At 43.0% G+C, this 16,658-nt stretch overlaps 1 protein-coding gene across 1 annotated transcript in view; it reads left to right on the top strand.

The window, feature by feature from the left end:
* Positions 1-16,658, top strand: part of LOC306752525 (ELKS/Rab6-interacting/CAST family member 1-like) — a gene marked incomplete at both ends in the record, with an annotated part of 135,456 nt that overhangs the window by 103,573 nt on the left and 15,225 nt on the right. Inside the window, one exon of the mRNA XM_079236291.1 lies at positions 10,809-10,916. Coding sequence (XP_079092417.1) covers positions 10,809-10,916 — 108 coding nt within the window. The remainder of the gene's footprint in view (positions 1-10,808; positions 10,917-16,658) is intronic.

Below are 16,658 nucleotides of genomic sequence, written 5' to 3'. Positions count from 1 at the left end.
ACCCCACTTCTGACAGATCATATTACCTGCAGGTTTCATCCCTGTTGTTTTGCAATATAGACATCTCAAGATGGGGCTCAAACTCATGCCCTTCTTTTGTTGTACCAGGCCGGCTAGTTGAGGGGGTTCAAATCCCACAGATCATTTTACCTGCATTTTTACAAGGCAACGCATGATGTTACAGTTAAATCATCTACCCTTTACAGAATTCTTGGTTCTGCTGTCAGGATGGCCGAGTGGTCTAAGGCGCCAGACTTAAGACTTGACTCCTTCCTCAGCAAAGAGGCTTCTGGTCTCCAATTGGAGGCGTGGGTTCAAACCCCACTTCTGACAGATCATATTACCTGCAGGTTTCATCCCTGTTGTTTTGCAATATAGACATCTCAAGATGGGGCTCAAACTCACGCCCTTCTTTTGTTGTACCAGGCCGGCTAGTTGAGGGGGTTCAAATCCCACAGATCATTTTACCTGCATTTTTACAAGGCAACGCATGATGTTACAGTTAAATCATCTACCCTTTACAGAATTCTTGGTTCTGCTGTCAGGATGGCCGAGTGGTCTAAGGCGCCAGACTTAAGACTTGACTCCTTCCTCAGCAAAGAGGCTTCTGGTCTCCAATTGGAGGCGTGGGTTCAAACCCCACTTCTGACAGATCATATTACCTGCAGGTTTCATCCCTGTTGTTTTGCAATATAGACATCTCAAGATGGGGCTCAAACTCATGCCCTTCTTTTGTTGTACCAGGCCGGCTAGTTGAGGGGGTTCAAATCCCACAGATCATTTTACCTGCATTTTTACAAGGCAACGCATGATGTTACAGTTAAATCATATACCCTTTACAGAATTCTTGGTTCTGCTGTCAGGATGGCCGAGTGGTCTAAGGCGCCAGACTCAAGACTTGACTCCTTCCTCAGCAAAGAGGCTTCTGGTCTCCAATTGGAGGCGTGGGTTCAAACCCCACTTCTGACAGATCATATTACCTGCAGGTTTCATCCCTGTTGTTTTGCAATATAGACATCTCAAGATGGGGCTCAAACTCATGCCCTTCTTTTGTTGTACCAGGCCGGCTAGTTGAGGGGGTTCAAATCCCACAGATCATTTTACCTGCATTTTTACAAGGCAACGCATGATGTTACAGTTAAATCATCTACCCTTTACAGAATTCTTGGTTCTGCAGTCAGGATGGCCGAGTGGTCTAAGGCGCCAGACTCAAGACTTGACTCCTTCCTCAGCAAAGAGGCTTCTGGTCTCCAATTGGAGGCGTGGGTTCAAACCCCACTTCTGACAGATCATATTACCTGCAGGTTTCATCCCTGTTGTTTTGCAATATAGACATCTCAAGATGGGGCTCAAACTCATGCCCTTCTTTTGTTGTACCAGGCCGGCTAGTTGAGGGGGTTCAAATCCCACAGATCATTTTACCTGCATTTTTACAAGGCAACGCATGATGTTACAGTTAAATCATATACCCTTTACAGAATTCTTGGTTCTGCTGTCAGGATGGCCGAGTGGTCTAAGGCGCCAGACTCAAGACTTGACTCCTTCCTCAGCAAAGAGGCTTCTGGTCTCCAATTGGAGGCGTGGGTTCAAACCCCACTTCTGACAGATCATATTACCTGCAGGTTTCATCCCTGTTGTTTTGCAATATAGACATCTCAAGATGGGGCTCAAACTCATGCCCTTCTTTTGTTGTACCAGGCCGGCTAGTTGAGGGGGTTCAAATCCCACAGATCATTTTACCTGCATTTTTACAAGGCAACGCATGATGTTACAGTTAAATCATCTACCCTTTACAGAAGTCTTGGTTCCGCTGTCAGGATGGCCGAGTTGTCAAAGGCGCCAGACTCAAGACTTGACCCCTTTCTCAGCAAAGAGGCTTCTGGTCTCCAATTGGAGGCGTGGGTTCAAATCCCACTTATGACATAACATTTACCTGCAGGTTTCATCCCTGTTGTTTTGCAATATAGACATCTCAAGATGGGGCTCAAACTCACGCCCTTCTTTTGTTGTACCAGGCCGGCTAGTTGAGGGGGTTCAAATCCCACAGATCATTTTACCTGCATTTTTACAAGGCAACGCATGATGTTACAGTTAAATCATCTACCCTTTACAGAATTCTTGGTTCTGCTGTCAGGATGGCCGAGTGGTCTAAGGCGCCAGACTTAAGACTTGACTCCTTCCTCAGCAAAGAGGCTTCTGGTCTCCAATTGGAGGCGTGGGTTCAAACCCCACTTCTGACAGATCATATTACCTGCAGGTTTCATCCCTGTTGTTTTGCAATATAGACATCTCAAGATGGGGCTCAAACTCACGCCCTTCTTTTGTTGTACCAGGCCGGCTAGTTGAGGGGGTTCAAATCCCACAGATCATTTTACCTGCATTTTTACAAGGCAACGCATGATGTTACAGTTAAATCATCTACCCTTTACAGAATTCTTGGTTCTGCTGTCAGGATGGCCGAGTGGTCTAAGGCGCCAGACTTAAGACTTGACTCCTTCCTCAGGAAAGAGGCTTCTGGTCTCCAATTGGAGGCGTGGGTTCAAACCCCACTTCTGACAGATCATATTACCTGCAGGTTTCATCCCTGTTGTTTTGCAATATAGACATCTCAAGATGGGGCTCAAACTCACGCCCTTCTTTTGTTGTACCAGGCCGGCTAGTTGAGGGGGTTCAAATCCCACAGATCATTTTACCTGCATTTTTACAAGGCAACGCATGATGTTACAGTTAAATCATCTACCCTTTACAGAATTCTTGGTTCTGCAGTCAGGATGGCCGAGTGGTCTAAGGCGCCAGACTCAAGACTTGACTCCTTCCTCAGCAAAGAGGCTTCTGGTCTCCAATTGGAGGCGTGGGTTCAAACCCCACTTCTGACAGATCATATTACCTGCAGGTTTCATCCCTGTTGTTTTGCAATATAGACATCTCAAGATGGGGCTCAAACTCATGCCCTTCTTTTGTTGTACCAGGCCGGCTAGTTGAGGGGGTTCAAATCCCACAGATCATTTTACCTGCATTTTTACAAGGCAACGCATGATGTTACAGTTAAATCATATACCCTTTACAGAATTCTTGGTTCTGCTGTCAGGATGGCCGAGTGGTCTAAGGCGCCAGACTCAAGACTTGACTCCTTCCTCAGCAAAGAGGCTTCTGGTCTCCAATTGGAGGCGTGGGTTCAAACCCCACTTCTGACAGATCATATTACCTGCAGGTTTCATCCCTGTTGTTTTGCAATATAGACATCTCAAGATGGGGCTCAAACTCATGCCCTTCTTTTGTTGTACCAGGCCGGCTAGTTGAGGGGGTTCAAATCCCACAGATCATTTTACCTGCATTTTTACAAGGCAACGCATGATGTTACAGTTAAATCATCTACCCTTTACAGAAGTCTTGGTTCCGCTGTCAGGATGGCCGAGTTGTCAAAGGCGCCAGACTCAAGACTTGACCCCTTTCTCAGCAAAGAGGCTTCTGGTCTCCAATTGGAGGCGTGGGTTCAAATCCCACTTATAACATTTACCTGCAGGTTTCATCCCTGTTGTTTTGCAATATAGACATCTCAAGATGGGGCTCAAACTCACGCCCTTCTTTTGTTGTACCAGGCCGGCTAGTTGAGGGGGTTCAAATCCCACAGATCATTTTACCTGCATTTTTACAAGGCAACGCATGATGTTACAGTTAAATCATCTACCCTTTACAGAATTCTTGGTTCTGCTGTCAGGATGGCCGAGTGGTCTAAGGCGCCAGACTTAAGACTTGACTCGACTCCTTCCTCAGGAAAGAGGCTTCTGGTCTCCAATTGGAGGCGTGGGTTCAAACCCCACTTCCGACAGATCATATTACCTGCAGGTTTCATCCCTGTTGTTTTGCAATATAGACATCTCAAGATGGGGCTCAAACTCATGCCCTTCTTTTGTTGTACCAGGCCGGCTAGTTGAGGGGGTTCAAATCCCACAGATCATTTTACCTGCATTTTTACAAGGCAACGCATGATGTTACAGTTAAATCATATACCCTTTACAGAATTCTTGGTTCTGCTGTCAGGATGGCCGAGTGGTCTAAGGCGCCAGACTCAAGACTTGACTCCTTCCTCAGCAAAGAGGCTTCTGGTCTCCAATTGGAGGCGTGGGTTCAAACCCCACTTCTGACAGATCATATTACCTGCAGGTTTCATCCCTGTTGTTTTGCAATATAGACATCTCAAGATGGGGCTCAAACTCATGCCCTTCTTTTGTTGTACCAGGCCGGCTAGTTGAGGGGGTTCAAATCCCACAGATCATTTTACCTGCATTTTTACAAGGCAACGCATGATGTTACAGTTAAATCATCTACCCTTTACAGAATTCTTGGTTCTGCAGTCAGGATGGCTGAGTGGTCTAAGGCGCCAGACTCAAGACTTGACTCCTTCCTCAGCAACGAGGCTTCTGGTCTCCAATTGGAGGCGTGGGTTCAAACCCCACTTCTGACAGATCATATTACCTGCAGGTTTCATCCCTGTTGTTTTGCAATATAGACATCTCAAGATGGGGCTCAAACTCATGCCCTTCTTTTGTTGTACCAGGCCGGCTAGTTGAGGGGGTTCAAATCCCACAGATCATTTTACCTGCATTTTTACAAGGCAACGCATGATGTTACAGTTAAATCATATACCCTTTACAGAATTCTTGGTTCTGCTGTCAGGATGGCCGAGTGGTCTAAGGCGCCAGACTCAAGACTTGACTCCTTCCTCAGCAAAGAGGCTTCTGGTCTCCAATTGGAGGCGTGGGTTCAAACCCCACTTCTGACAGATCATATTACCTGCAGGTTTCATCCCTGTTGTTTTGCAATATAGACATCTCAAGATGGGGCTCAAACTCATGCCCTTCTTTTGTTGTACCAGGCCGGCTAGTTGAGGGGGTTCAAATCCCACAGATCATTTTACCTGCATTTTTACAAGGCAACGCATGATGTTACAGTTAAATCATCTACCCTTTACAGAATTCTTGGTTCTGCAGTCAGGATGGCCGAGTGGTCTAAGGCGCCAGACTCAAGACTTGACTCCTTCCTCAGCAAAGAGGCTTCTGGTCTCCAATTGGAGGCGTGGGTTCAAACCCCACTTCTGACAGATCATATTACCTGCAGGTTTCATCCCTGTTGTTTTGCAATATAGACATCTCAAGATGGGGCTCAAACTCATGCCCTTCTTTTGTTGTACCAGGCCGGCTAGTTGAGGGGGTTCAAATCCCACAGATCATTTTACCTGCATTTTTACAAGGCAACGCATGATGTTACAGTTAAATCATCTACCCTTTACAGAAGTCTTGGTTCCGCTGTCAGGATGGCCGAGTTGTCAAAGGCGCCAGACTTAAGACTTGACTCCTTCCTCAGCAAAGAGGCTTCTGGTCTCCAATTGGAGGCGTGGGTTCAAACCCCACTTCTGACAGATCATATTACCTGCAGGTTTCATCCCTGTTGTTTTGCAATATAGACATCTCGAGATGGGGCTCAAACTCACGCCCTTCTTTTGTTGTACCAGGCCGGCTAGTTGAGGGGGTTCAAATCCCACAGATCATTTTACCTGCATTTTTACAAGGCAACGCATGATGTTACAGTTAAATCATCTACCCTTTACAGAAGTCTTGGTTCCGCTGTCAGGATGGCCGAGTTGTCAAAGGCGCCAGACTCAAGACTTGACCCCTTTCTCAGCAAAGAGGCTTCTGGTCTCCAATTGGAGGCGTGGGTTCAAATCCCACTTCTGACATAACATTTACCTGCAGGTTTCATCCCTGTTGTTTTGCAATATAGACATCTCAAGATGGGGCTCAAACTCACGCCCTTCTTTTGTTGTACCAGGCCGGCTAGTTGAGGGGGTTCAAATCCCACAGATCATTTTACCTGCATTTTTACAAGGCAACGCATGATGTTACAGTTAAATCATCTACCCTTTACAGAATTCTTGGTTCTGCAGTCAGGATGGCCGAGTGGTCTAAGGCGCCAGACTCAAGACTTGACTCCTTCCTCAGCAAAGAGGCTTCTGGTCTCCAATTGGAGGCGTGGGTTCAAACCCCACTTCTGACAGATCATATTACCTGCAGGTTTCATCCCTGTTGTTTTGCAATATAGACATCTCAAGATGGGGCTCAAACTCATGCCCTTCTTTTGTTGTACCAGGCCGGCTAGTTGAGGGGGTTCAAATCCCACAGATCATTTTACCTGCATTTTTACAAGGCAACGCATGATGTTACAGTTAAATCATATACCCTTTACAGAATTCTTGGTTCTGCTGTCAGGATGGCCGAGTGGTCTAAGGCGCCAGACTCAAGACTTGACTCCTTCCTCAGCAAAGAGGCTTCTGGTCTCCAATTGGAGGCGTGGGTTCAAACCCCACTTCTGACAGATCATATTACCTGCAGGTTTCATCCCTGTTGTTTTGCAATATAGACATCTCAAGATGGGGCTCAAACTCATGCCCTTCTTTTGTTGTACCAGGCCGGCTAGTTGAGGGGGTTCAAATCCCACAGATCATTTTACCTGCATTTTTACAAGGCAACGCATGATGTTACAGTTAAATCATCTACCCTTTACAGAAGTCTTGGTTCCGCTGTCAGGATGGCCGAGTTGTCAAAGGCGCCAGACTTAAGACTTGACTCCTTCCTCAGCAAAGAGGCTTCTGGTCTCCAATTGGAGGCGTGGGTTCAAACCCCACTTCTGACAGATCATATTACCTGCAGGTTTCATCCCTGTTGTTTTGCAATATAGACATCTCAAGATGGGGCTCAAACTCACGCCCTTCTTTTGTTGTACCAGGCCGGCTAGTTGAGGGGGTTCAAATCCCACAGATCATTTTACCTGCATTTTTACAAGGCAACGCATGATGTTACAGTTAAATCATCTACCCTTTACAGAAGTCTTGGTTCCGCTGTCAGGATGGCCGAGTTGTCAAAGGCGCCAGACTCAAGACTTGACCCCTTTCTCAGCAAAGAGGCTTCTGGTCTCCAATTGGAGGCGTGGGTTCAAATCCCACTTCTGACATAACATTTACCTGCAGGTTTCATCCCTGTTGTTTTGCAATATAGACATCTCAAGATGGGGCTCAAACTCACGCCCTTCTTTTGTTGTACCAGGCCGGCTAGTTGAGGGGGTTCAAATCCCACAGATCATTTTACCTGCATTTTTACAAGGCAACGCATGATGTTACAGTTAAATCATCTACCCTTTACAGAATTCTTGGTTCTGCTGTCAGGATGGCCGAGTGGTCTAAGGCGCCAGACTTAAGACTTGACTCCTTCCTCAGCAAAGAGGCTTCTGGTCTCCAATTGGAGGCGTGGGTTCAAACCCCACTTCTGACAGATCATATTACCTGCAGGTTTCATCCCTGTTGTTTTGCAATATAGACATCTCAAGATGGGGCTCAAACTCACGCCCTTCTTTTGTTGTACCAGGCCGGCTAGTTGAGGGGGTTCAAATCCCACAGATCATTTTACCTGCATTTTTACAAGGCAACGCATGATGTTACAGTTAAATCATCTACCCAGGACAGAATTTTTGATTCTGCTGTCAGGATGGCCGAGTGGTCAAAGGCGCCAGACTCAAGACTTGACCCCTTTCTCAGCAAAGAGGCTTCTGGTCTCCAATTGGAGGCGTGGGTTCAAACCCCACTTCTGACAGATCATATTACCTGCAGGTTTCATCCCTGTTGTTTTGCAATATAGACATCTCAAGATGGGGCTCAAACTCACGCCCTTCTTTTGTTGTACCAGGCCGGCTAGTTGAGGGGGTTCAAATCCCACAGATCATTTTACCTGCATTTTTACAAGGCAACGCATGATGTTACAGTTAAATCATCTACCCTTTACAGAATTCTTGGTTCTGCAGTCAGGATGGCCGAGTGGTCTAAGGCGCCAGACTCAAGACTTGACTCCTTCCTCAGCAAAGAGGCTTCTGGTCTCCAATTGGAGGCGTGGGTTCAAACCCCACTTCTGACAGATCATATTACCTGCAGGTTTCATCCCTGTTGTTTTGCAATATAGACATCTCAAGATGGGGCTCAAACTCATGCCCTTCTTTTGTTGTACCAGGCCGGCTAGTTGAGGGGGTTCAAATCCCACAGATCATTTTACCTGCATTTTTACAAGGCAACGCATGATGTTACAGTTAAATCATCTACCCTTTACAGAATTCTTGGTTCTGCTGTCAGGATGGCCGAGTGGTCTAAGGCGCCAGACTCAAGACTTGACTCCTTCCTCAGCAAAGAGGCTTCTGGTCTCCAATTGGAGGCGTGGGTTCAAATCCCACTTCTGACATAACATTTACCTGCAGGTTTCATCCCTGTTGTTTTGCAATATAGACATCTCAAGATGGGGCTCAAACTCACGCCCTTCTTTTGTTGTACCAGGCCGGCTAGTTGAGGGGGTTCAAATCCCACAGATCATTTTACCTGCATTTTTACAAGGCAACGCATGATGTTACAGTTAAATCATCTACCCTTTACAGAATTCTTGGTTCTGCTGTCAGGATGGCCGAGTGGTCTAAGGCGCCAGACTCAAGACTTGACTCCTTCCTCATCAAAGAGGCTTCTGGTCTCCAATTGGAGGCGTGGGTTCAAACCCCACTTCTGACAGATCATATTACCTGCAGGTTTCATCCCTGTTGTTTTGCAATATAGACATCTCAAGATGGGGCTCAAACTCACGCCCTCCTTTTGTTGTACCAGGCCGGCTAGTTGAGACGGCAGAGCATGAAGATGCACGAGGATATCCACTTAGAGTACGTGCCGCCCCTTGCTTACATAGAGGGATTATGACTTTTTCATTATGCAGAATGAAGCAGACAACGGCAAACAAGTCAACACATGATGTTACAGTTAAATCATCTACCCAGGACAGAATTCTTGGTTCAGGACTTCATAAAACAGAGCCTCACTAAAGTCGCAGGAATAATGTGCCTGGAAAAAATGCCGGAATTCAACAACGGGAGCAAGTCCAGAAACATGAAGACTTGTCAGCTAACTTAAAGCATCAAGTGTCAGATAAAGCTTTTGCTTTTGATTTGTACTTGATTGCGTGTGATGAGAGCTCAGACACTGCTCAGCTGTTAATGCTTTTGCGGGGAGTTGGCGATAACTTTTGCATTACGGAGGAGCTGCTGGATCTGAGGAGTCTCAAGGGCACAACAATAGGGAAAGACATGTTTGAAGCTGAGTCAGATCCAACACAGAGAAGTTCCAGCTTTCCTGTCAAATGTTGAAGCTGAATACGGGACCTACTCTGTCATTCTGAGGTGCGCTGCTTAGTTGCGGCTCCGCGCGGCAGCGGTTTTATTCCCTGAGATCAGAAATTTACCAGTTTTTGAAAGAGAACGACCGACATCTTCATGAACTGAGTGATCCTCTATGGTTGGCAGACCTGGCCTTTCTCGTTGATCTCACTCATCATCTTAGCTGATTCTGATTTAACACACTGAACAAGAGCCCGCAAGGCAAAGAGCAGGTAGCACCACAACTTTTGCACAAATGATAGCGTTCTGTGTGAAGCTCTGTCTCTTTAAACACAACTACGCAACTTAAATGTTTCACACTTCCCCACACTGTCTGAAATCAAAGTAGCTTTTCAGAGGTCAACCTTTCTGCTAAAAAGGGGAAATATGTGTCTGTCATCACATCTCATGACAGAATTCTGTCAGCCCTTCCAATATTTTTTTGCCATTGAGAAATAAATCAAGCTGCCTCGACTCCCTTCATGATGGATGCAGAAGAAGTGAAAGAGAGTCTGCTATTAGAACTGATGTAAATGCAGTGTGATGATTGAATATTAAATATAATATATATAATATATAAAAAAAAAATATATATATATATATATATGCATAATTTTTGCGATATACCTCACCTCTAGTGAGTTTCTGTTTTTTAGTTTCAATACTTGTCTATTATATGTTGTTTTAGTTTATTAGCAATTGAAAACCAACTCTAAAATACTGGTATCTGGATATCATTTAAAAAAATGAAAGCATTTTCAAAATCACTTTTCATGTTTTTTGTGTAATACCTTTTTTCTTTGTGTTGTGTTCTAGCATTGTGTGCAGCAGGGTCTTCAGGTCTTGTATGTTTCAAGATGAACTGTTTACTTTTCATATTTGTTTTAAATATATCCGTGAGTTTATTTTGAAGCCATCTTTCGAAAAAGAGGAAATTAATAAAGTTTGAGTGCACGCCAGGGGAGACACTTCCAACTTGGGTTATGTACATCCACACACTTGTATGCTGCCCACATACACGCTGTGTGAAACACGTTTTTAGCACCACTATCTCATGCTCACACACACACTTCTGCAAAATGCAGTGTTTCATTTAGCTTTCAAACAAACATATATTCTGAAAGTTTTGTCTCTCTCACACACACACAAAACCTCAGTCTGGCCCGCTTAAGCCCCTGTTCCTTGAAGGGCTCAGCGAGAGGCTAAGGGGATTTAGATTGTACAATACTGACAGATTTAGACTGACTCCCTTCCTCAGGTTCTATCACTCCCTCGCTCTTTCCAGGCCACTGTTAAACTTAAAGTATAAATCCAACACGTGAAACAGATGGAACAGCAGGAGAGGAAGAGAGGGGATAGGAAAGGAAAGAAGAGAATAAAGTACATGAGGGAGAGATGAGAGGAATGGATAAAAGTAAGGCGGAAGAAATGGAAAAGACAAAAGTCTACACACTGTATGTTGATGTGTGTTTGTCCATCAAAATGCTCCTCTAAACGTGTGTATGTACGGCCCATGAAAATTATGTTTGTGTGTGTGTTTATGTGTGATCTAATTGCTTGTGGCTCTTTCTCTCCAGACTCAAAACCGGATGAAGCTGATGTCAGACAACTATGAGGACGATCACCTGAAGGTCTCCACTCCAAACTCAGAGCAGCCCAACAATCACAAACCCTCCCCAGACCAGGTAAGATCTCTCGCCCAGAGGGAGACTTAGCTTGGAGATAGCATCCAAATATGGTCCCAGCCCCCACATACCACCAAATATCATCACTTATGTGGATGAAAGCATGCTTTAAAAGTCACACGTTCATGTATTTGATCTGGGGTGCAACAGTACATGAACTTGCTTTATTTGTTTCAACTATTACTAGCCAACGTTTTTTTCCTGCGCTTATGATGTTTTACTCAAATTTTCTGCTTCACCAACTAACTTCCTGCTTTCTCCAAACTCACGCTGCGGTTGGACCAAACTAACCGATAGGATGATGAGGAGGGTATTTGGGCCTAGCGAGCCACATGCCTTCTTTCTCTCTCTCGGTCCGCCATTTTTTACAGAAGGGTGAGCGTCTTCTTTATCTGGATCAGAACACGTTTGGATGTGCTCATCATTTGTCTTCCATTCTTGCTTTTCTTTTGTTTCATCCGTGAGTTTGTGAGCTGGTTCTGGAGTTGTGATATTGTCATATCATTTTTTCTTCCATTCTTTCATCAACATTCAATATTGAAACTTTTCTTCTTCCTGAGACTTTCCTTCTCTCTTACAATTTGGGTTAAAGTTCTTCATTTCTTGATCTCTCGTGTGAGTAACCGCAATTGATTTTCTCAGCGGTTTTATTACCTAACCAGGAATGCTTTAAAATCAACTTTTGAATTATGTGCTTTATCTGTTCAATATCTCATCTCATCTTTGGATTTCAATTCATCTTCTTCATCTGATGATTTTTTATTCCACAATCTTCATTTGCTTTATTTCTATCCTTCGCTATTTTGTTTGAGTGTGTATGTTTTATCATCCTTTCTTTTTAACTACATTTATCCCTTTGATGATTTCTCTGGACATGTTTTTATTTTCTCATATTCTGCCATATAGATTCTATCATCTTCTACATCAAGCCTAATGAGTTGGCGGCCTGAGAGCCAACTCCAGCACTAATTTAACTAATATAAACTAGTACAGAAGGCTGTTTCTTGACTCAATCAAAGAGATTAGGTGGTGTAGAGATGATGAAATAATTTTCTGGAGGAAGACCCCACTGCCAATTATGTATCTTTACAAGTTGGCTCCTTCATTTTTCAACATACTCAGGCGCTCATGCTGAGCACCATAGATCTGTTTTACCTTCTCTTTTAAAGAAACAGATCTGTACCCTAATATCTGGGGTGTAAGTCAAAAACAATTGAATAGCCTAACTCTTTTTTACTGATGCGCTTGTTAATCAGTGCATCTCTTTTCTTATTGGATGCTTAATATTTCAGTCTTTGTCTTCTTTTAGGACATGCTTTTTCTCAGTTGGACCTACTTTGTGTGTGGGATATAGTGGAAGATTTAGAAAGCTGGCGCTTTGCCAAAACATTAAATAAAGTCAAGGTTTTTTTAGGAACGATGAAAGGGGAATATTCCCCTTGACACTGCCCGTTACTGTTTTTTGATTATACAATGGGGGTTTATTGTATTTTTAAGGCCCAAAGGTCATTCATCGCACATGTATGACAACCTTCAAGCCGAGCAAGAACTGAAAACACTCAATGTGAACACATGTTATTTAGAATTAACTCATTATTAAGACAAAAAATGTCACTTGTCACTTTTCTAATGCAAATCTTAATGTTTCTAGAATTTCAATCTCAGGGTACTGGGCTCGAGTCCCACGTTTGGTGAAGGTGTTTTGGTCTGCACACTCATCCATTTCTGTTGGACCTATAATGGATGGACACAGATAGACGGAAGTATATCAGCATACAGTGATGGTGTCCACTGTCACATCATTTGTGGTTGCTGTTACTCATAAACACAGCACAAACTATATATCATTACATGAGGATGTAGGGCCTACAAGAGTCTTCTTTATGTGTAAACCTTTGGTGAGGGAAGTGGACCCAGAATGGTCTCAGCCCAATGGTAGTTAACTATGCCTTGAAATCTGAGCATTTTTCCCATTGCTAGCAGCCCGGCTAGCTCAATCAGTAGAGCATGAGACTTAATGATTGTTCGATCCCCATGTTGGGCAGGCATGTTTTAGACTGTAGACTCAAATGCCACCTGAGACGAGTGTGCAGTAGTTTACCCTGTCTATACTGGGGAGTGATACAGACTTCACAAAGAGTGGTCCACTTGTACAATCACTGTCTTTTGGATGTGATGAATTTGGGATGTTTGTTGTAGAACATAATGCTACAACACATCTAATGTGAAAATATTTCACTTCTTTCTTTTCAAATGCAAACTTTATGTTTCAACAATTGTCTTGAATAAGACAGCTGTTAATGCTTGTGGACGTCACTTGTCCTGGTAAAATTATTTCGACAATTATTTGGAAATTCGTTTTTGAAAGTTTTGAAATGATGTCATGCTGAAAGTATCTTTTAAGTTTGGTCTCACATTATTAAAATGGTTTGATCTACTGACAGGACAATGGAGGCAACACCACATATGAGTAGCACATGCTGGTTTTAGGGGCAGCTCAGGTCCACCAGTGGGATTTCCCTTTGGGATGCTAAAAGCCCAAAAGTTCAACAGTGGATCTAAGTTTGACCCTGGTTATTAATTAGGGGTAGCACCTCTCTGCTGAGAGAGGCAGGTCAGTCTCTTTTTATTTATTTTTTCAGGAGTATTCACATTTACAGTACAGACACACTTCTCCTTGGTGTGTAAGGCGGGTAATTTGCCATAGCGCATTACATCAAAACAGTGAGGGATTGTGTCTCTTTCAATAAGGGAATTCTGTTCGACAGTTGGAGAATGAAATGCTTCAGAAACAACTGAAACACAGGAGAGCACTCTTAACACACACCCAGCATTGTCAAGGAGCTTTTTATGGTATATTGCATTTTATATGGTCGTCAGTGGTATTAGATGCACCAGTGAAAAAAGACAGGGAAGAGGGGAAAATGTTTTTTCTATAAAGGAGTTCAGTGTTTCAGTTTGTGAGGTTTTTCAATGTTTAAATGTTTAAAATGAGTTCATGATTAACGACGCAAAGCTCTGACTTGTTATATCAAACAAGATCTCGCAAAGTTGATCTGTAGGAATTTCTTTTTTATTAGTGCTACACTGACGGCAACCAAAAATATTTGATTTTGACATGACATTACTGTTGATGTTAAAATATTTTCGTAGTTAGTTATTCATAACTTGACCGCCAGAAAACTGTGTGATCATTTTGTGATTAAAGAGAAAAGACTACAGATTTGAGTTATTAGTTATATGATATGATAAGATATATATTATTGTGTAACGTGGCCGTGGAAGTTTTTTTTAAAAGGTGGCCAGTGAGTGGGGCAAGCTGAATGTCCCTCTTTGGTCTTGTTTCATTGCACAGAGTCTGGTAGGCAGGCATGGGAGGCTAATAAAGAGGCACAAACACACACATAGCGGCGTATAAAATGATGGCTCCTCTGGGATTGGTTCATAGAACAGTAAGACATTGGAGAACTCTGTGGACTCATTAAACACATGCACGCTGCATATGTTGACCATTGCAGGTTGTGAAATACAATAAAAACATGTAGGCAAATATATATTGTACAACTTAATAAAATCAGTAAATCCAAAGGCTTAAAGTCCTGCAAAGACTTTTAGAAGTTAGTGTTATTTTCGTATTTCACATTATTATTACTGGTATAAATTCAGGCTTATTGTTAAATATTTGTTTCTGTTAGTCATTACATATTTCTTGGAAAAGGGAAAGAAAACACTGGTGTTATTTCTCTCTAAATGTCTTCCTTATATCACCATCATTCCTTCCATTCTTTCTGTCTGTTTCTAATTTGTCTTGCATTTGAACCACAGAGCTTTGCTGCGGGTCTGGAAATTGTGGACAGTCCTTTTTATTTCAAGCTTTCTGACAAAATAGTCTGGATTAGAAAGTGTGAGAGAACAGCTGTTGCACATATGTTGAGTGTGTTTTTAGAGCATTAAAGCCAGATTTTAAGAGATGTGTTCACATATTGGCATATAACACGACAGTCTCGCAGCAATAACGTCCTTGTTGCTTTACTGCTGTCAGCATACATCATAACATACAGCAACAGAGGTGTTGTGAAATACAGAATGTGCTCGATCCCTGCAGCCTTCAACTCTATCATTTTCTCTTTGCTTCTCTTTCCGTTTCCCTCTCTCCTCCGGAGGGAAATGTCCAGTAATGCATTTCGTAATGGACTGTAACCTACTGGCAGGTCCTCTCTGGAAAATACTGTAACTAGAGCTATTTACAACTTTGATAAAGACCCTATATAAGTGAGTGTGAGTGTGTGTTTTTTTCTGTGTCGCAATGTGTTTGTGTCGATACTGTGTGGGTATGTGCACTGGGTTTGCTGCGAGCAGCTCTGAGCACAGCAGAGGAGATGGGCAAAAAAATACACCTAATGTGTGCGTGTGTTGTGTGTGTTGTGTTTGCAGTAAATAAGGACTCAGAATCAAAAGTGACAGTTACTTTGATTTACTGTCAGCTTTCATTGTCGCAGCAATGCTGCTGGGGAAGAGCCGGCTAGATACAATATTTTTCACAAAAAACACCCACATCTAGTTCTTTCATTTTTTTGCCAGGATGCTCAAACGCATCACGTTATTGAATAATGGATGTTGGATACATATAGTTGTATTTGTTATGTTATATTCGGACATGATCAATCTGCAGTTAGTTTTTTCACTGTTTTGACAGTTGAGGCTGGCTTTGTGAAAGCCGTGTGTCTGGGATAGACACATTTCTTGATTTTGTTTTTGTTATTTTTTTCTTGCATCCGTCATTTTAAATACAACATGAAAGAAATGAGAGCATCAGAGTCCCTTTATACGACAAGGTCTCTATTATTTTATATATTAATGTCTTTCTTATCATGTTATGTTTTACTATTTCATCTGTGCAAAATGGCCACCAAAGCGAAAAGAGGTGTCTCTAAAATAGAAATATTTTTTGTTGAATGCTTGGTTTAGTTTAACCAGTGAGCTGAAGTGGCATGGAGCGTCAGTATTTATTACTATGGTTACGTGCAGTTTAATACTCATTGCACAGACATTTAGAGCAGTGTTTAAACTAGGCTTGAGGCGTCTGATATCCAGTTTTAACAAATAGCTGCAGACAAATCTCAATCAAGCATTTGTAAAAACATGACATAATTCATACTGACGGAAAATCCCGACACGGAGCGTCAGTGCAAACATGTATTTTGACGGATGACTGCATTCTGTCTGAATTAAATGCATGAAGAATAAAAGTCAAGTCAAAACAGATGACACATGTGCAACTCTTACATCTCCAGTAAATGGTAAAGAGAGAAGGATGTTGAACACGAGATGGAGAACAGACTTGTGATTGTGTGTGTGTGTGCTGAGTGATGATGAGCATGGATCACAGGGTGTGGACAGACCCCGCTGGGACTGAATATCCTTTACCAACACACACATACAAGCTGACAGCCCTCTTAACATGCTTTCTCTGCACTTAAATCCTTCAATTCCCCAAGGAGAACAGTTTGTCTGTGTCTCTTATCTGTGTGTGTCTGCGTCTCTTGGGGGGCGGGTTACTGTTTAGCTCGTCTGACCCTCATTCCCACACTCACGTTCAACGTGGGAATCAGATTCAAAGCTGCTAACTGTGGATTGTAGTCCGGATCAATTCTCTGTATGCAATCTGGAGAAATTAATTTGTGTGACAATGCTACATTGCAGTTAGTTGACTGCAGTCTTTGGTCTCTGTTTATAAACGGC

The sequence above is a fragment of the Taurulus bubalis genome (assembly GCF_910589615.1).
Source record: "Taurulus bubalis genome assembly, chromosome: 20".
In the NCBI taxonomy this organism is placed as follows: Eukaryota; Metazoa; Chordata; class Actinopteri; order Perciformes; family Cottidae; genus Taurulus; species Taurulus bubalis.
Note: the sequence above shows the minus strand (reverse complement) of the source record. Positions and strands in the feature narration are given on the sequence as shown.